This window comes from Papilio xuthus, unplaced genomic scaffold (assembly GCF_000836235.2).
Source record: "Papilio xuthus unplaced genomic scaffold, Pxut_1.1 DF825355.1, whole genome shotgun sequence".
Lineage (NCBI taxonomy): Eukaryota > Metazoa > Arthropoda > Insecta > Lepidoptera > Papilionidae > Papilio > Papilio xuthus.
In genome coordinates, this window is record NW_013533294.1 from 379,290 (window position 1) to 398,405 (window position 19,116).

Consider the following 19,116-nt stretch of genomic DNA (forward strand, 5'->3'; position numbering starts at 1 on the left):
AAGTTAATAGTTATTTGCTCGAAATAGAATGTAATGCAAAGCCGCCATTTCGTATTTCGAGTTACGTGTTTCAAGTAGATTAAAAATCAATATCTTGTCTATGGTGATTACGAAAATAAATTTTGTAAAGAGTCTGGATACTTATAAATTTGCCGGTGAATTAAATCATTTAAATCAAATCAAATTAAATCAACTTCATCAAACGATTATTACTATGATATCGAAAAGAATATGTTTTGCATAATTTCTTCCCTTACATTTTGGTCGTACTAAACACTCAATAAAAATGCTCGTATTCCCGCCTTATTTAACTTTGGTAGGTTAGTAAGTGTTGTCACATTTTTAGTAGTACTCTTAACAAATATAAAAGTTTAATCAATATGGTAGTAACTAACGTTCGCCTCCAAAAATGGCCACAAAAGCAACAACAATAAAAGAAGCCATCAAGAGATGGGAAGAAAAAACTGGCCAACATGCTGCAACGGCCACAGAAGTCAGTCTTATATTTCAATGGCCACCTATAGAAAAGATGGACAATTCTTTATCCTGTCTAGCAAATTGCGAGTAAGTTATTTCTGCACACCATAATAAAAAGAAATTACTTAATGTTATTTCTATTCGGCATTTTTATTTTTAGGAAATTGAGTTTGTCAACTAATATGATTGAAAAGGTCACCGGTCTGAACAGTTTAAAGAAGCTTCGTATTTTATCTTTAGGAAGAAATTACATTAAATCTTTCGCTGGCATGGTATTATATTTTCTTGAAAAACTACAATAAGTTCTCCTTCTTGTATGCCTTAACCGTACTTCTTTAAGCATCAATTACATATCCTATTATTTTTTTGCACATTTATTTCAATCGAATGATGAGAAATATTGTTTCTAGTTAGCCATTTTGTCAAGTAAAGTGATTAGTTCAATGTTGTAACCCGTATAAAGATGTCCTCCGCTTGCTTTTTAGCATATATTTCGATAAAAGTAAAGACTTTACGTAATAATTACCTTTGACTATTGCTATTTGATTATAAAGATATAGATTGTTATTTAAATACAAACGAAATCGTAGGAACCACTAGGTGATACACTGGAGGAGTTATGGATATCGTACAATTTGATAGAAAAACTGAAAGGTATCAATGTTTTAAGGAATTTGAAAGTATTATATATGAGTAACAATCTAGTAAAAGAATGGAGTGAATTTAATAAGTTGCAGGTAAATATTTCCTAACTGAAATTATTATCATAGCCGTTAATTTTTATTGGGAATAATTTTTTCACGTTACACTTTTTTTTTTATAATTCTAGGAGTTACCAAATTTGGAAGACTTATTGTTTGTTGGCAACCCTTTGTACGATGCTTGTGAACTTGACGTTTGGCGCGCAGAGGCGGCGCGAAGATTGCCGCAGCTTAAAAAACTCGACGGTGAAACTGTTCTAAGAGATGACGATCCTCCTTTGACTGTGGCTGATATGCAGGTAATTTGTTCATTAAAATAACTAAAGTTGTAAGGCTAAAAAACTAACTCATCGTAAATTTTAGAATTGTAACTACAGTTTTTTTTTAATTTATCTCTTATTTTTAGCCCGACGGAGGCGATGGGGTTGAAACCTTGGTTAGCGCCGAGAAGAATGACTAACGTTGAATTTCCAAATTAGAAAAATTTAGAGAAACAATGTTTTATCACTATTTATAGCACACATAAAAAACATACAGACGAATTGATAACCTTCTTTTTGAAGTCGGCTAAAAATAGAATGAGAGGGATAACCTTTTTTATATGTTTTGCCATTGAAATTTACCGTAAATTACAACGAAAATAAAAAGTAATATGAAAAGTAGAAAATAAGATGGTATAAAAATCGTTTTTGTTTTTGATTTTTTTAATTTAAAAACCAACCTTCAAGACTGAAGAGGCACTAGAAGAAGAAGAAGAAGAAACATTATTCCAACTGGTAAAGTGAGGTGTAGACAATGACATTTCAACAAATTTTATTACAAAACAGTACAAAAGAATCTTATCATGGTTTTGCGGGTAACAATCGAGCAGCCATATCTCCTGCCTTAGCCTGCATTGGGGTAAATTTATCCCGGTCCTGTTCGCTCAGTGCACGAATTGAAAATAAGGGACTTCCGGGCTCCGACACTGAAATACATTAACTCTTATATTAAGATGAAATAAAACATCTCGATATAATCAGCTGCAATTAAATTCACTTGATATGTGAGTGAGTGAGCTAACTTATAGCAGTGGAACAGCAAGGTTGACTGAGGACTGGTTACTGACTTAAGGTAGGCAGGCTCCAAAAACCCAAGCATCTTCATAGTGACGTCAAAACTTTATAGCAGTTTGCTATACCTTTTAAATTTTCTCATCGCAACCAGAAGAGTTGCTTTACCAGCTAACCATACCAGTCATAAATTTTGAATGGCACATCCAAATAACGGAGAAGTGAAGTAAACGAATAACTCACCGGTATCTTTGTTATCAATCTCAGCTGATCTGAAGCGTTGTTTCATAGGTGATTTGGGTCTTTCAACAGATCTTCTGTAAAAATAAGTATAATGACTTGTTTATGTTATAATTATCGCTTTAAAAATGTATTACGCTTCCTGTAAGTTCCGAAAACAATGTTTAATCTAAATGTGATCATAGCGCCACATAACACTATGTAAGATTGTGAAATATTAGTTGCTTTAAAAAGGCAAACCGTAAATAAATGACAGATTTTTTTTTAAATATAGAATTTATTAAAAAATAATTCTCACGGATCAACTGTAATTTTCTTTTGATTGAATATACCATATTTGAGATGTGGTGAGCAAACTGCAGATGGCGACTCTATTGACATGTTTTTGTTGCCAGGCGTTCTCCTAAAGAAATTAACACCTACTATACGTGCACAACAACATAACATGTAAACCTATTGACGTCAATTACGTTCTACAGTCACGGCTACTTTTTTTTTGGTAAAAACACAGGAGTTAAATTGCTGTGGACGTCGAGTTTATAATTTAATAACAATAATAGTTGGACATATTAAAATAGCTCTTACGGTGTCCCCTGCGACAATGGTGTCTTGTCTATTCTTCCTTGTTCGAAATCTGATGTGCTACTCAGCCATGACTTGCAATACGGGCATGGAGGTTTTACACTGAAAGGAATAACTAGTAGATTTTTTAATAGTCGAGTGAACCTTTAATATGTAAAATACTTTAGGGAAAAATAGTTTAGTCAACTGGAGAGTACTATTATAGAAAAACTATGGATCTTTCTAGATCACAATAAAATCCTATACGTACGTGTTTCCTTTGCCTTTCTGACTGGCCTTCTTTTCTATGGCTTCTGAATCAGCAGATCTATTGTGGCTCCATGACTTTGATGAACATTTTGTAGCACTGGCACAAATAAAAAAAAACTATCAAACCTCTTTTGTTCAACGAATAAAATGGTGACGAGATAAAAATAGCTAACTCAAGATTGTTCTACTTTATAATACCTATGTTTCTTGCCTGTCTTAATGCCATGAACTCAAAAGCTACTTAGGGCTCAAGCTATTAAATAAACGTATTATGGAAGGCTTAAATGCTTAAACCACAACTTCTACTCATTCCTGTTTTTAACGCGTAATTTTATTTCCTATTTATATTTTCGTATGATTTTTTGTGATTGACAGTTCCATGATTATTTCGTAAAATAATATTTGGTAATTTTTGATAAAAACTAAAATAAAGCAACTTACTTAGAATTTGTTTTATCCATGATAAGGTTTATTACATAAACGTGTTGTAATTTTTACCTTTTTTAAATCACGAAATATGTAAACATGACGGAACACAATTTTGAAATAAAACGCCAATTTTATTATGAGATAATTTATTCTTCTGTTTTTGACAAAGAATTTAATGATATTGAGTGCCGTGTTCTTCTGATTAGTACCAAATAGAAACTTTTTTGTTCCTTAAATCTTCAAATATTGTCCTAAGTTAACTAAAGTAGTAATTACCTGAGACCCTTTTGTTATTTAAATCAAACTTGATGACTGAGATAAAAGATTTTATTTAATAAAACTGGACTAAAACAGAGATGTTATGAAATAAATAAGGATTAAAAACATATCGAGATTGAGTTCCAATTAATGATAAAACCGAATATTCAGACTAGAGTTGACAAATTCCAATGTTTTAATGTTATTCGACAAATTAAAATAAAACAAGTTGGGTAGAAAATAAAATTCATTTCTAGCAACACTGTGTGACATTTTCCTTAAATTACACATTATTTCGTTGCATTATTCTGGAAAATAAAAAGATTTTATTATTGAAAATACTGTCAGGTTTTTGGCGCTTTGCTTACAACAATACGTAATCGTGTCATATTATGTTAATATCAAAGTTACATCTTGAAATATATTAAAATAAGTAAGCGTCACACTTGTTGACATATTGCTAAAATTAGCTTTGTTCATTTTACGTGTTTTAGTGATGTTCATACGTACTACTTGAGAATCGATTACAAAGTTTCACTATATCGATTTTATGATTGAAATTAATTGTTACATTGTTAAAAACAAACACAAAATGATAAAGTTAAAGATCTTAAGAAAATAAAATAAGAACAAAAACTACAAAACTTTAATTTTACTTTATAAATATATGACTCACTAAATATAAATTTTTTAGCACCTACGATTTGAGTCTATACTGCGGAGTCATTATTTTAGGAAAATGGTCATATTTACATAGCTTTAAAGTATAAATATTATTTAAAGTTCACATGTCAATCCAAAAATCGAATATTTACTCGATTTTAATCGATAACCAATTAACTCGCATTATTCTCATTTGTCAAACACTAGCAATTATTTCCTTACATCAGTATTGTGTACATCACTGTATTAGTGTGTGTAAACGTCAGATTTCCAAGAAATTCGCCTGGCCGCCGGAGCCTCGGTGCCTGGATTTGGAAACCGTTCGATACAGGTGTAATTCAGTTCCCAGTAGCTATGAACCCACCTCTTTTCGGGTGTATAATACAGATAGATATATTATAAAAATATATTCAGTGTTATAAACTAAAAATACGATATCTTTAGATATTTTTCCTTATCGCACGAAGAAGTTTTTTTTCTTGACTATTGTAATCTGTATTCTCGGAATCGTGAACTACGCATATTGAATAAGGTAGGTTGCTTAAGGTATTTAATATAGATAAGTGATTTAATATTTAATTATCTACGTGTTAAAGGCATTTCCTGGTTACCATGTTGTTTATATGCTATTTTTAATACAGTTTTTTATTTTATAAGTTTGTTGCTATATGAAGATGTATTACCGGTCAGTAACTAAAGGTTGAATGTATTTAACAACCTCTTTTGTAACATGAAAAACATTTATAAACTAATTTGATAATTGTTAACTTGGATATAAATAAATTCCTTTGTCTCTAATTCTTAATTTTTACTTTTCCATCTTACTCTTATTAATATTATAAATATGAAAGTTTGGATTAGATGTTTGTTAGAAGGTATCTCCAGTACAGTTTAACAAATCTCGCTGAAATTTGTCATAGATGTATAACATAGTCTGGAAGAACATAGCCTACTAATGTTTTTTTTAATTCCTTGCGGATGGAGTCATGGGCGACTAATATGTTATATTTGGGATAAAATCACAAAGATTGGACATTTTTTATATCATAAGGTGGCAAATGAGCGAGTGTCCACTTGAAATCGCTAAAACAGCGAAGCGATCGTTGCCCATAGACACACGCAATCGCATATGCGTTGCCTACCTTTAATCGACGGAGGATGCACAGAAAGAAAATATTTTCCCTTTCCATGCATCCTCTCATCCGAAAAGTCCACTACCACTTCCTATGCTTTCCTTATAAGAAAAAGGATGCGAGGGGAAGGAGGACTAAATAAGGCCTCTGGGACGCACACTCATCAGATGAAATGCGGAATAGCTTCCACTTGACGCCTGTCTTCTGTGTGGTCGTGGTATTTCACCAGGCGAGCTAGGCCAATTCGTGCGAAGATGTTAAAGTAGGCTCTACCACTGTTAAAGATTTTTTATAATATTAGTAAGCTTTTTACTCTAATTGTCTGGCTTAAGCAAGACTTAAAGAACCAGCAATTGACAAGGTGACATTTGATTCTTCTTTCTTTGAGTGACAGTCAATTGGATTTTATTTTTTTTAATAAATAAATAGTGTTAAATTTTCTTTCCAGAGTTCACCATGTCGCTTTGGGCGAGAGCTCAGCAGCTGCCCCAAGAGAGCTTGCAGCAGGTATGTTACATCCCCACTCTCGGGTCTAAGAGTCTACCTTAAGTGAGAGTATGTGATAGTGAATGCTGGTCCAGTGCAAGACTTGACACATATGTTTGAGTTTGTCAGATATGTGCAGCATCACGATGTTTTCCTTCACCGTAACAACATAGGATAAATGTACATATGTAAATGTAACACATTCATACATCACGGGATTACATCACAGGACATAACCAGTTCAGTTAATCTGGTAACGAATATACAGGATGTTTTTTTTATTTTCACTTGTTTTTTTTAAAGGTACGTGCCATCTATGGGGATCATTTCCCTATAGAAGTTCGTCATTGTCTCGCATCCTGGATAGAGAGTAGAATATGGTGAGTATACGTGCGCGATAACATATGTACTACGCGTGGACTATAACATAGCACGTAAAAGTCATTATACGTGTACTTATTTCTTAGTTCTATACATTTTTGAAATTCGTTATAAAATTCGGAGTGAATTCACTTTGTCTAGCTTTCTAGTCTAGCTTTATTTATAGGTTAAAATAATAAAGCATAGTTAGGGTTAAAAGTAGATTTCTAGGAGAAAAAATGGTTTTGGTTTTGTGGTCTTCCAGGACCACGGAGCCGGAAGAGCAGCAGAGATACTTCGTGGAGGAGTTGGTCCAAGAGATCCAGACCAATGCTGACTTGATGTTATCTCCGGAGATGTTTGTCACTCAGATGAAGTTAAAGGAAGCTGCTAATAACTTCAGAGTGCAGTACAGGTAAAGTTTACATTAGCGAAACATTGACACGAAACATGTTTTCTTATACCTAACCTATATGTTCGAAATTAACACGTTATTTTTACGTTAACATTGATTTTTATGTCTCGTAATTGTATCTTTTATTTTGACGAGATATTTGATTAGTTTGTCAATTTCTAATGATATAAACAATTCACGCTGTAACCCAATGGGGTAGGCAGTGGCTACAGACTTTATCTTCACATAATCGTATATATACATACATATCCATTGGTTTCTGGCACTTTTAATACCAAAATTTCTAAGTATTTCACCAATTAAGATTGATTGATTTGTCTAACCGTGGGTTTCTGACAAAATCTCTATATAAAAAAGGTCGTCATCCTTATAATCATCTTTGACAACACAGTGTTCACTATATTGTAAACAGAGATTATGGTATCAAAAACCCACAGTACGCTGATTAAGCTAGAATCATTGTCCGGTGCCGGACGACCTCTATAAGCGGGAAACTCTTGTTAGAGAAAACTCTGTAAGCGAGAGTCATTGCTCGCTGTTTAAGCGAGAAACTCGTGTTAGAGAAAACTCTATAAGCGAGAGTCATTGCTCGCTCTTTAAGCGAGAAACTCGTGTTAGAGAAAACTAAAAGCGAGAATCATTGTTGACTCTATGAGCGAGAACCTCGAGTTAGACTTTCTCTCTATAAGCGAGAATCAACACAATCCCTTGGACTCTCGCTTATCCAGTTTGTATAGTTTCGAGACATCTAGCATTTTGTTACAGTCATGAACCGCACAAGCTATACGCTTACCTGCGTCGTTGCTTGGCTTTGGAAATGGAAGTAATACAAAACGCAATGGGAACACCTTATGTTGCTCAACCTCATACTGAGAGGAAATATAGTGAGGTAAGTATTTAAACGTAGACTTTCATTGCAGTGATATTTGTATAAGGTTCTTTACAGTGGTAGAGGCAGCTTTATCTTGGCAGTAATTGTCTCACCCGGTGGAATACCACGACCACATGACACGCCTCAAGTGCGAAGCTATTTTAACTACAGTCTGATGAGTGTGATGAGGCCTAATTTTAGTCGTCTTTCCCTTCTCACCCTTTTTTATAAGGAATGGATGGGATGGGGGAGTGGATATGACGGAGAAGTCCGGTGCAGTACCACGAGGACACAGAAGACACGCCTCAAGTGCAAAGCTATTCCAACTACAGTCTGATGAATGTGTTCTAGAAGCCTAATTTTAGTTGCCTTTCCCTTCCTTTTTTCTTATAAGGAAAGAATTTGAAGGGGCAGTGAATTTGACGGAGAAGGGTGCATAGGGATGGGAAATGTCTTTTTGAGCGTGTCCTCCGTTGATTAGAGGTATGCATCTACAATTGTGGATGTCTACAGGTAGCGGTTGATTCGCTTTTTCGCGAATTTAGATGTCTCTTTCGTGATGTTTTTAGCATGTTGACTATCACGTATCCTTTTTATGAACTAATATATCCGCAATTCCAGAATGTGGTAAAGTCCAATTTAAAAATAATTAAAAACTAATCCAAACTAGATTTTATATTTCTATATATTTGTTTCAGCTAATAACCGGTCTTCAAAACGTAAGACAAAAAGTCAGTATGGTTGGTGAAGAGATCAGATCACTTCAGGCTAATATTGAATCTTTCTCACTTCAATATCACGAATGCTTGAAGAATAAAGGTTAGCATAATGTATTGCAAGCTAGCCGTCGTCCGTGACTCCGTTTTATCAGCCTATGTTTTCTTCCAGACTATGTTCTATATGTATGTCAAATTTTAGCGAGATCCATGCAGCAGTTCTGGAGATATCTTATAACCAACATACATCTAAACATTCGCATTTATAATATTAATAAAATAATTAAATTTTCTTAGAAAACTTCGAATATATCGAGAAAATTCTATAAGCGAGATTCATTCGCTCTATAAGCGAGAAACTTGTTAGAGAGAAACCTCTATAAGCGAGAAAAATCGTAGGCTCTTGGACTATAATTTAAACATTTTCGACTCAATCTTCAATTACAATGAATATTGAAGAGATATAATATAAATTATTAATATTTTAGGTCATATAAATTACCTGCAGCAGTCAGGACCTATCACTGCAGAACGCAGAGAGCTGGAAGCTCATCTCCGTGTCCAGATCGAGGATATGGAGAGGAAGCTTAATGCACTGGTAAGATGAAAGTGGTAGATGGTCTTTGGGGGTCTTGGTACTTTTTGGGAGTATGATAACGATTTTAGGGGGCTTGTCTTTGGTTTTTTGGGGGTCATATAGTAGAGTTTGGGTGACTACTTCATTTTGGGCGTCTTAATTTTTTTGTGGGGTCTTGTTCATTTTTTTTTTTGGTGATTTTATCCTTTTCAACTGGATTCACTATGACTTAATCACTGACTTAGGGTCGGCTCTGAGACTCACAGTGGGGTATGGTGAGCTGATGATGATAGTCTATATATTTTGTCTTAATTCTAGGTAGCACAAATAAATCAGTCTCAAATGGAGTTGGTGGATCGTATGAAAGATAATATAGCTAACTTACGTCAGCTTCAGAGTCAAGTTTTGGATGAGGAGTTGATTAAGTAAGTCACAAATAACTAGCCTAAGTGACTCTTGCATATATAAGTTACTTTTCAGTTAAAGTCCGGTAAAAATCGGTCTAGCCGTTCCGGATATTGTCCGGAACAAACTCTGATTTGCGGACAAAACAGAAATTAAAACAAAATAGTTTTTCCTTATAAGTAACGCAATTGTTGTTAAAAAATATGTTTTTTTTCTTCAAATTTAACAAAAAAAATTTTTCTTTAGTTTTGAAAAAAAAAATTCTTGAAAAAAAAACAGTTTTTTCTTTCATTTTAATAAGAAAAATCTAATTTGAATTACACTTTTGTCGTAGACTTTAACAATGTTTTTTTTGAAAAACTAAAAAAAAAAATTTTTTTGGAAAAACCAAATTTTTTTTTTTTGGAAAATATAGATCAAATGATTATATTCCAGATGGAAACGCGAACAGCAACTAAGCGGCAACGGTGTACCGATGCAATCAAATCTGAACACTATACAAGAATGGTGTGAACTTCTCGCAGATCTGATCTGGACGAGTCGCCAGCAAGTCAACAATGTCGCTAGAATCAACAGCAAGACTATTGTTGAACTACGACAACCACATCTCGTTGAAATGCTTGATGATATGAGCAAACAGGTAGGGGAAAGTAATTTACTACTTATTTCAAACCCATACAATAGTGTTGAAAAAAGAAAGTGGTGTTAGTTACACTATTTATAACTCAAGAACGGCTTTACCGATATGCCTGAAAATTGGTGAGGAGGTAACTTAGAGCTAGGAGATGGACATAGGATACTATTTATTCTTTCAAAGAGCTGCTTTTTATTTAACTTATCTATATATTAGTTTTTTTATATATCCACGCAGACGGAGTCGCGGGCGACAGCTACTTTTTAACGAATAAAAAAAAAGAACTTTTTTTGTAAAAAAATCTTATGAAATAGATTTAGACCACGACTGCCTTTGCACAGAATTAGAAAAAAACAACTTAGTAGTCTATGTGTTCTTCCAGACTATTTTCTATATGTATGTTTAATTTCAGCTAGATCTGTTCAGTCTTTCGCATTTATAATATTAGTAAGATAAATTGTCATACATTGTAATTGCAGGTGACCAGCTTACTGTCTACCCTCGTGACTTCAACCTTCGTTATAGAGAAACAACCGCCTCAAGTTATGAAGACCAACACTCGGTGAGTTATACTAGCTGTCGCACGCGACTTCATCCGTGGGGAATTAAATAAACATAATTAGTAGCCTATGTTCTATATGTATGACAAGTTTCATCAAGATCTGTTCAGTTGTTCCGGAGATATACTTTCAAACATAAATCTAAACATTCACATTTATAATATTAACTAAGATTTGTGGAAATTATTTGATGTGTTCCTCGACTAAGTTCTATGTTTGTGTCAAATTTTATTAAGTTATGTTTAATTGTTGTTAAGTTATTGAGTAATGCATTGAAAGGGAATAGGATTTATATTAGGCCTTCATCGTCATCAGCTCACTATATGCCCTTACTGAGGGTCTCTGAGTACCCTAAGTGAGAGTATGTGATAGTGAATGCTGGTCCAGTGCGGGTGGACTTATTTCGTTTTTCGACAAAAAAAATTTTTTCAAATCCTCACATATGAACATCCTGTAGTAAAAAATGGTTTTTTTAAAAAATGACAAAATTATAGTAGTTTATAATTTCTCATATTCTTGTAAAACAATCAGATTTTTTTTATAATACAAATGCATTTTTTAAATAAGAAAAAATCACTTTTTTTTTTTTCAAAATATCAAATTATATAGAAAAAAAAAATTAAAAACTTACAGATTCTTTTTTTTTTCAGTTTTACAGCAACTGTCCGTTTGCTTGTCGGTGGACAATTAAATGTTCATATGACTCCACCAAGAGTTACGGTATGTTTACTAGATTTTTTTATGAATGTAACTAAACTCCTAGGTTACTTCTGCTTTCATCAGCTACCTTTCAGTCAAAGTCCCGTCGAAATCTGTCCTATACCTAACATTACAGGGAACATGCACAAACTTACAGACAGATATATAGACAAAAAAAATCGTTATAAGTAAAGGAAATACAGTATGTTCAAAAAATATTTTTTTCCGATTTACACTCCAATTTTTTTTTAACTATATTACTATTTTTTAATATGTATGTATTTATTAGCTGAGTCCGCGAGTCCGTCCGCGTGAAATTAAAAAAAATAATCAGTATAGTCTATGTGTTCTTTCAGACTATGTTCTATATGTATGACAAATTGCAACAAGATCCGTTCAGTTGTTCCGGAGATAATTTCTAAAATTCATCTAAACATTCGCATTTATAATATTAGTAACATTATTTCCTTGCGATTATTTGCGAAATTCACTTTAGTTTCCTTCAATTCTTGGAATAACCAGCATATTACTAGCTTTATATTAAAGTTTTTTTTTATTTAATTACCAGGTGGTAATAATATCAGAGCAACAAGCTCAGTTGTTGCTAAAAAGTGATACCCAAGGTGGTAGAGGAAAGCAACCGGTTGAATGTGGAGATATCCTCAATAATAGTGGATGTATGGAGTACCAGCATACCAGCAGGCAGCTCAGTGTCAGCTTCAGGTGAGGTTTATAGAGAAAAAAATGAAAAAAAATCGAAAAAAATTTTTTTTTTTTTTCTAATTTTTGGTAAAAAAAAATCTGTCATAATTTACAGGTTAAGAAATTTTATTACAGTTAAATAAAAAATTTTATTTTTTTTTTGAAAAATTAAAAAATTTCTTACTAATGTCAGATGATAAAAGTATTGATGTTTATTAAAAATCTCTACCATGTTAAAGAAGAAAAAATATTATACGCTAAATTCTATAAATTCAAGTAATTTTTTTAAATTTATTTTTTGTTGAATAAAATTAAAAACTTACCATATCAAAGAAGATAAAAAAATTACGCAAAATGCTATAAAATAAAAAAAAAAAACATTTTTTATGTTTTTCAAATTTTTTGCGTTAAAAAAATAAATTGTGTCTTTTTTCTCAGGAACATGCAACTGCGTAAAATAAAACGCGCAGAAAAGAAAGGCACCGAGAGTGTGATGGATGAAAAATTAACTTTACTCTTCCAATCGGAGTTCAATGTCGGGGGAGGAGAACTCGTCTTCCAGGTGAGGACATAACAGACTTCTACATACAACTAAACATTCGCATTTATATTACAAGCTTAAATTAAAAAAAATAGCAATCTATGTGTTTTTTAATTCCGGACAAAGTCGCGGGTAACAGCTAGTATAATAAGTAATTTATATATATAGGTATGGACACTGTCACTGCCCGTGGTTGTGATTGTCCACGGCAACCAGGAGCCCCACGGCTGGGCAACTGTCACCTGGGACAATGCCTTCAGTCCACCAGGACGTGTGCCATTTGCTGTACCTGATAAGGTAATACCCTAACTTTGGTCATTCATATTTGTATGACAAATTTCAGCTTAATCCGTTGAACTATTCCGGAGAAATCTTCTAATAGTCACCACTGAGGGTCTCGGAGTGTACCCTAAGTGAGAGTATGTGATAGTGAATGCTGGTCCAGTGCAAGACTTGACACATATGTTTGAGTTTGTCAGATATGTGCAGCATCACGATGTTCTCCTTCTCCGTAACAACATACGATAAATGTACATATGTAAATGTAACACATACATACATCACGGGATTACAACACAGGAGCATGCTGAATGCAAGTCAACTGATTAACCACTGAGTCACTGACACCTGTGTAAACATTCACATTTATAATATAAGTAAGATGGTACTGATCTGATGATGGAAGGTGGTCATAGCAACTGCACAAGACACAACCTCAAAGAGATGTATACCTCATTGGTATTGACGAGTAGTCGATCTTTTTAGGGTTCAGTACCATGAAAGGAAAACGGAACCCTTATAGGATCAAATTGTTGTTCGTCTGTCTGTCTGTTAATACCGTTTTTTATATCATAAGTTGACAAACGAGCGAATTTGAAATCGCTGAAATAGCGAAGCATTGCCTATACGCAATTTTATAGGCAGAGGAGGGGATGCACAGAATATTTCCCCTTCCAATGCATCTGGAAATTTTACACTTACTATCCTTATGAGAAAAATGGTTGAGAAGGGATTAGGACTAAAATTAGGTCTTTTTTTTTAGTTTAATTAACAAGAACATAAAAAATGTATTTCAGGTGACATGGGGTCAGCTGGCTGAGACTCTTCGCATCAAATTCGGATCAGCCACTGGTGGAGATCTCTCTGAAGACAATCTGCGCTTCCTTGCTGAGAAGATATTTAGGTATATACTAGCTCTAATCCGCGACTCCGTACGTGCTTAATTAAAAAAATACTAGGAATCAATATAGCTTATGTCATCCGGGAATAATTTAGCTTTTCAACAGTGAAATAATTTCTCAAATACCTTCAGTAATTTCGGAGTTTATTGAACACAAACAAACAGACAAAATTTTTTTTTATTGTATATAAGTGTCGTCCGCAACTCTGTCCGTGCTGGATAAAAAAAAACTTAATTAGTTGTCTATATGTTCTATATGTATGTCAAATTTCATCAAGATCCATACATCCGTTTTGGAGATATATTCAAACATACATCTAAACATTCGCATTTATAATATTAGTAAAAAGTACATACAGAAGTAATTCCCTATAGAACTGAACAATGCTGCTTAAGCCCCCCAATAGATTAAGCCTCTTATCATTAACTATATCCCTATCTTAAGTCTTCCATACAGGAGTGTTCTGCCGATCTCCACGATGGAACTGAACGCGATGGCCGTCAGCTGGACCCAGTTTTGCAAGGATGCGCTGCCTGAGAGGAATTTCACATTCTGGGAATGGTTCTACATGGTCGTCAAAGTCACTAGAGATTATCTGCGCACTCTCTGGTGTGATAGGTAAGATTCTTCATCATCATCATCATCAGCTCACTAAGTCCCCTCTGAGAGGCTCGGAGCCTACCCTAAGTTAAGGGTGATTTGGCCATAGTCAACCACGCTGGCCAAGTGCGGGTTGACTTCACACATATCTTTGAATTTCTTCTTAATTGATTTATTTTATGTGTTTTTTAAACAAATTTCCTAATATTGTTTATTTTTAATTAAATAGCTTTTATTATTCTCTCTTATAGATTGATTATGGGTTTCATACAGAAGAAACAGGCTGAGGAGATGTTGGCCAAGTGTCCTCCGGGCACTTTCCTCCTACGTTTCTCCGACTCTGAACTGGGAGGGATCACTATCGCTTGGACTGGAGGTAATTTGAGGATATTTATTATTTACAAATTTAAGTAAAATCTCCGACGTTATTGAGAAATCTATTTCTAAAAATGAGAAAAATATACTCTAAAAATGAGAACATTCGACTCTAAAAATGAGAAAAATCTATTCTAAAAATGAGAACATTCGACTCTAAAAATGAGAAAAATCTATTCTAAAAATGAGAACATTCGACTCTAAAAATGAGAAAAATCTATTCTAAAAATGAGAAAAATATACTCTAAAAATGAGAACATTCGACTCTAAAAATGAGAAAAATCTATTCTAAAAATGAGAACATTCGACTCTAAAAATGAGAAAAATATACTCTAAAAATGAGAACATTCGACTCTAAAAATGAGAAAAATCTATTCTAAAAATGAGAACATTCGACTCTAAAAATGAGAAAAATCTATTCTAAAAATGAGAACATTCGACTCTAAAAATGAGAAAAATCTATTCTAAAAATGAGAACATTCGACTCTAAAAATGAGAACATTCGACTCTAAAAATGAGAAAAATCTATTCTAAAAATGAGAAAAATATACTCTAAAAATGAGAAAAATTTACTATAAAAATGAGAAAAATTTACTATAAAATAGTTGAATTTTGCTTTAAATTCTTTACTGATATATCTGTTTGATATCCAGAAGGTAACGAGGTGTTCAGCCTGCAGCCGTTCACCTCTCGTGACCTGATGCTGCGCTCTCTGGCAGACCGCATCCTGGATCTCGCCCAGCTGCAGTTCCTCTATCCCAACGTGGCTAAAGATGATGTCTTCTCAAAGTATTATACTAAACCTGGTGAGTACTTTAGTACTGTAGCGTCGGTGGCTCAGTGGTTAATCAGTTGACTTGCAATCAGCATGCTCCTGTGTTGTAATCCCGTGATGTATGAATGTGTTACATTTACATATGTACATTTATCCTATGTTGTTACGGTGAAGGAAAACATCGTGATGCTGCACATATCTGACAAACTCAAACATATGTGTCAAGTCTTGCACTGGACCGGCATTCACTATCACATACTCTCACTTAGGGTACACTCAGAGACCCTCAGTGAGGACGTATAGTGAGCTGATGATGATTTATGTTTGTAGCTTAAGATTTGTTGGTGGATTTTATTAAGCAAGTATCAAGATGTTTAGTACCAAGTGTAAAATAGTTTACATTTTGTATTATTAAATATAAAAGAGTATTTTTTATAATAATTAAAGCTAAAATATGTGTATTTCGAATTCCATTAGCTCCGAAGTGTGGAATCAAATAGGCACAAAATACCACATCTCATGACCTGTCCATTTATAGATGTCAGTGTCAGTATTTGTCAGATTGACATCTGTCAAAAGGTCAAAGATTAAATGAGCAAAGATTAAAGAAGCAAAGATTAAAGAAGCGACATTAATGTATTTAACATTGTCTCTCAGAGAACGAGATGCTGAAGAACGGTTACGTGAAGCCAGTGCTGGTGACCACTTTGCCGCCGTACATGTCGCCATCGCCCGCGTACGCGCACTCGCATTCACCTGACTCTCATCGTAACACTCCCAGCGTTCAGAGCAGGTATGGTTTTTTTAAAATACGATAGCAAATTTACAGCACAGTATGTAGTTCTCCATACATTCTTTGGTCTTCTATTTTTGTAGGTTACATAGATCCTAATGTTACTCTTCCTTTTTTTTTCTTATAAGGTAATGGGAAGGGAAACTCTCTTTTTTGCGTCTCTATCGATTAAAGGTATCGCATTTGCAATGTTGGATGTCTATGGGAAAATCGCTTCGCTATTTTGGCGAATTCAAGTCGCTTGCTCATTTGCCATCTTATAATATAATTTTTTTTTATCATATATGCGTTGTCTACTTTTAATCGACGTAGGGACGCATTAAAAGATATCTCCCCTTCCTGTTAGTCCCCTCCCCTGTCAGTTCCCCTTCCTATCATATCCTTATAGGAAAGAAAAAAGACTTTTTTTTCGTGCTTGTTTTTTTTGTTTTTAATTTTTTTTTTACATTTTTGTTGTTTTTTATTTGATTTGTAGGTACATGCTTGAGTTTTGAATCTACGCAACGTGAAATTTATTTTTAGTTTTTTTTTGATTATTTAAGTTAAGTTTCATGTAAGTGAAATAGTCACATCCTTTTGATTTGGTATTTTTTTACTTTTTTTTATATTTTTTTTTTTAGTTTTTAAGTATCTGTGCTTCCCTTTCTTGAGATAAAAGTTTAACGAAAACCTAATTCTATTCTTTAAAATAAAGTACATCGTAGTTTAGTTCGCTTATTTAGTTTAAGTTATCGAGAAAATTAATTTAAAAAAAAATCATCGTAAAAAAATTTAAGACTGTATACCAGGGGTTGTCAACTTTTGAAATATAATATGTCTCGATAGGTCGTTAATTTCGTTGTCGGTGACTCAGTGGTTAATCAGTTGACTAGCAATCTGCAGGTCCTGGGTTCGAATCCCGCCATGTACCAATGTGTTTTACATTTCCGATTTATATATGTACATTTATCCGACGTTCTTACGGTGATGGAAAACATCGTGATGCTGCACATATCTGAGAAGAAATTCAAAGATATGTGTGAAGTCAACCTGCACTTGACCAGCGTGGTTGACTATGACCTAATCACCATTAACTTAGGGTAGACTCCGAGCCCCTCAGTGGGGACGTATAGTGAGATGATGATGATGTCGTTAATTTAATTTATCTGATATTGAATTGTAACATAAATTGATTTCAAAAGTGATTATTTTTATATAATTAATACTAATTTTTGTGTAAAGAAAAATACAAAAATATTTTTTAAACGATTTCCGTATTCTGGTGGTAGACTGTCCAGACGAAATTAAAAAAAAACAGTAGTAGTTTATCTTTCAGACTATTTTTTTTGTAATATTAGCAGATTTTTTTGTAAATTTACTAATATTTGTTTAACCATTCCAACTAACCTCTAGACTTGTGCTAGGATATGGTTTACGACAATAGTCGTATGGAGGGATTCGAATCCCCGACCTCGTGGTCGGAAATCCGTAACCTTAACCATTAGGCTATTGACGCTATGTTCTACATCTATAACAAAATTCATCTAGATCTATACAAAAATTCTGGAGGATACATTCTAACAAACATCTAAACATTCGCATTTATAATTTTAGTAGTAATTACAATGTGTTATAAAATTGTTTACGACCCCTGCTTTTAAAATAATTTAGTTTTATAAGATGACCAAAAAAAAATGTCTTGTTTTATTTCTTCCAGCTGCAGCACAACAATATTGCAATTGTAAAGCAAATTGCAAGAAACATAATTACGATATGTCAATTTTATTCCTTAAAAATTATAAGTAGATAGATGTTGTTGAAAATAATTGTCGTTTTTATAAAAAAAATAAATTATACCAACTCAATAAATGGATAGGCTATCACTTAGTATTTTGTGCCTATTTGATTGCCGCCATGTTGGATCTTAACGTATTATCACGTTAGGACCCGTTCACACATGGTCCGTTTTACTGATACGTTAAAACGGATACATGCTCTATTCACACATAGGCAACGCATAACGTTCAACGAATCCGTCATTACTGGATCCGATGTTTGAACAGAAAACTTCTCTACGTAATAGAAAATGCGAGTCAAAATCTATCGCATCACTCCCCCTCCTACACCCCGCACACACCGCTCGCCACGCACACAGTACCTATCCTTTAAAATTTTATGTTCGATGACAAAACGGAATGTATTTTTTTTTTACGGAACGTAATTTTTTACTGTACTGTGCCATGTGTGAAGTCGCTCATACAACTGCATACGGCATCGACGAAAAAAACGTACACGATAAAACGGAACAGTAAAACGGAGACATATGTGAACCGGTCGTAAGGAACAAAAACTATAAATTCCAGCAATCGCCTATCCATTTATAGAGAACATTAGACTTAAATAAGAAATAACCGCGAAAATTTTTTAACGAACGTAATATCCCGCCATTTTTTTCCATAATGACAGTTGTCATTTTTGACAGTTTTTGACCAGTATTTTTTTTTTAAATTAAATCGGTTCGGTCTATATTGTAAGGAATATGTTAATCAGTATTAAAAGTATTTTCTCGATGTTTTAAAATTAAGAACGCAAATGTATTAGCGTTTGTATTAGATAGGCATATAATAAGGGAACGTACACATACTACGTGATCTGTTTAGGGG

At 33.6% G+C, this 19,116-nt stretch overlaps 3 protein-coding genes across 10 annotated transcripts in view; 2 read left to right on the forward strand and 1 right to left on the reverse strand.

Annotated features, from left to right (window-relative positions):
* The first annotated feature begins 12 nt into the window (after positions 1-12).
* Positions 13-1,758, forward strand: LOC106126054 (dynein light chain 1, axonemal). 3 transcript variants are annotated; one of them, XM_013323521.1, is made up of 6 exons: positions 13-103; positions 388-564; positions 638-749; positions 1,068-1,214; positions 1,307-1,477; positions 1,585-1,758. In XM_013323521.1, the coding sequence occupies exons 2-6, from the start codon at positions 410-412 to the stop codon at positions 1,636-1,638; spliced, it is 639 nt and encodes a 212-aa protein (XP_013178975.1). In that variant the 5' UTR covers positions 13-103; positions 388-409; the 3' UTR covers positions 1,639-1,758. The 3 variants fall into 3 exon arrangements, with proteins under 3 accessions (XP_013178975.1, XP_013178974.1, XP_013178973.1); XM_013323520.1 differs by having other exon boundaries at positions 70-155; XM_013323519.1 differs by lacking the exon at positions 13-103 and adding an exon at positions 229-320.
* A 216-nt stretch (positions 1,759-1,974) lies between these two features.
* On the reverse strand, positions 1,975-3,871 carry LOC106125998 (uncharacterized). 2 transcript variants are annotated; one of them, XM_013323419.1, is made up of 6 exons: positions 3,743-3,871; positions 3,303-3,398; positions 3,056-3,154; positions 2,769-2,873; positions 2,474-2,547; positions 1,975-2,145 (listed from the first exon to the last, which is right to left on the reverse strand). In XM_013323419.1, exons 1-6 carry the CDS (start codon positions 3,760-3,762, stop codon positions 2,021-2,023), a joined length of 519 nt encoding a protein of 172 aa, XP_013178873.1. In that variant the 5' UTR covers positions 3,763-3,871; the 3' UTR covers positions 1,975-2,020. The 2 variants fall into 2 exon arrangements, with proteins under 2 accessions (XP_013178873.1, XP_013178874.1); XM_013323420.1 differs by lacking the exon at positions 2,769-2,873 and having other exon boundaries at positions 3,743-3,864.
* Positions 3,872-4,893: 1,022 nt separating this feature from the next.
* Stat92E (Signal transducer and transcription activator Stat92E) overlaps positions 4,894-19,116 on the forward strand; it is a 21,156-nt gene continuing 6,933 nt past the window's right edge. Inside the window, exons 1-20 of one of the 5 annotated variants that reach the window (XM_013323436.1) lie at positions 4,894-5,183; positions 6,233-6,291; positions 6,574-6,650; positions 6,896-7,045; positions 7,811-7,934; positions 8,615-8,735; positions 9,121-9,230; positions 9,528-9,634; positions 10,050-10,254; positions 10,728-10,810; positions 11,459-11,528; positions 12,076-12,230; positions 12,648-12,771; positions 12,919-13,047; positions 13,827-13,933; positions 14,376-14,549; positions 14,783-14,907; positions 15,560-15,712; positions 16,339-16,474; positions 16,950-17,411. In XM_013323436.1, coding sequence (XP_013178890.1) covers positions 6,241-6,291; positions 6,574-6,650; positions 6,896-7,045; positions 7,811-7,934; positions 8,615-8,735; positions 9,121-9,230; positions 9,528-9,634; positions 10,050-10,254; positions 10,728-10,810; positions 11,459-11,528; positions 12,076-12,230; positions 12,648-12,771; positions 12,919-13,047; positions 13,827-13,933; positions 14,376-14,549; positions 14,783-14,907; positions 15,560-15,712; positions 16,339-16,474; positions 16,950-16,968 — 2,220 coding nt within the window. In that variant the 5' untranslated portion in view covers positions 4,894-5,183; positions 6,233-6,240 and the 3' untranslated portion in view covers positions 16,969-17,411. Of the gene's footprint in view, positions 5,184-6,232; positions 6,292-6,573; positions 6,651-6,895; positions 7,046-7,810; positions 7,935-8,614; positions 8,736-9,120; positions 9,231-9,527; positions 9,635-10,049; positions 10,255-10,727; positions 10,811-11,458; positions 11,529-12,075; positions 12,231-12,647; positions 12,772-12,918; positions 13,048-13,826; positions 13,934-14,375; positions 14,550-14,782; positions 14,908-15,559; positions 15,713-16,338; positions 16,475-16,949; positions 17,412-19,116 lie in introns of those variants that run through there. The other 4 variants (XM_013323437.1, XM_013323433.1, XM_013323435.1 and 1 more) reach the window with 4 other exon arrangements.

What these genes read in the sequence shown, in the direction of transcription:
- LOC106126054 (XM_013323521.1), top strand. Translation starts at nt 410, where the DNA reads ATGGCCACAAAAGCAACAACAATAAAAGAAGCCATCAAGAGATGGGAA. An exon ending in TCCTGTCTAGCAAATTGCGA is followed by an intron (nt 565 to 637) that starts GTAAGTTATTTC and finishes TTTTATTTTTAG; the next exon opens with GAAATTGAGTTTGTCAACTA. An exon ending in TTAAATCTTTCGCTGGCATG is followed by an intron (nt 750 to 1,067) that starts GTATTATATTTT and finishes ACGAAATCGTAG; the next exon opens with GAACCACTAGGTGATACACT.
- LOC106125998 (XM_013323419.1), bottom strand. Translation starts at nt 3,762, where the DNA reads ATGGATAAAACAAATTCTAA. An exon ending in ATGGATAAAACAAATTCTAA is followed by an intron (nt 3,399 to 3,742) that starts GTAAGTTGCTTT and finishes TATTTGTGCCAG; the next exon opens with TGCTACAAAATGTTCATCAA. An exon ending in CCATTGTCGCAGGGGACACC is followed by an intron (nt 2,874 to 3,055) that starts GTAAGAGCTATT and finishes TAATTTCTTTAG; the next exon opens with GAGAACGCCTGGCAACAAAA.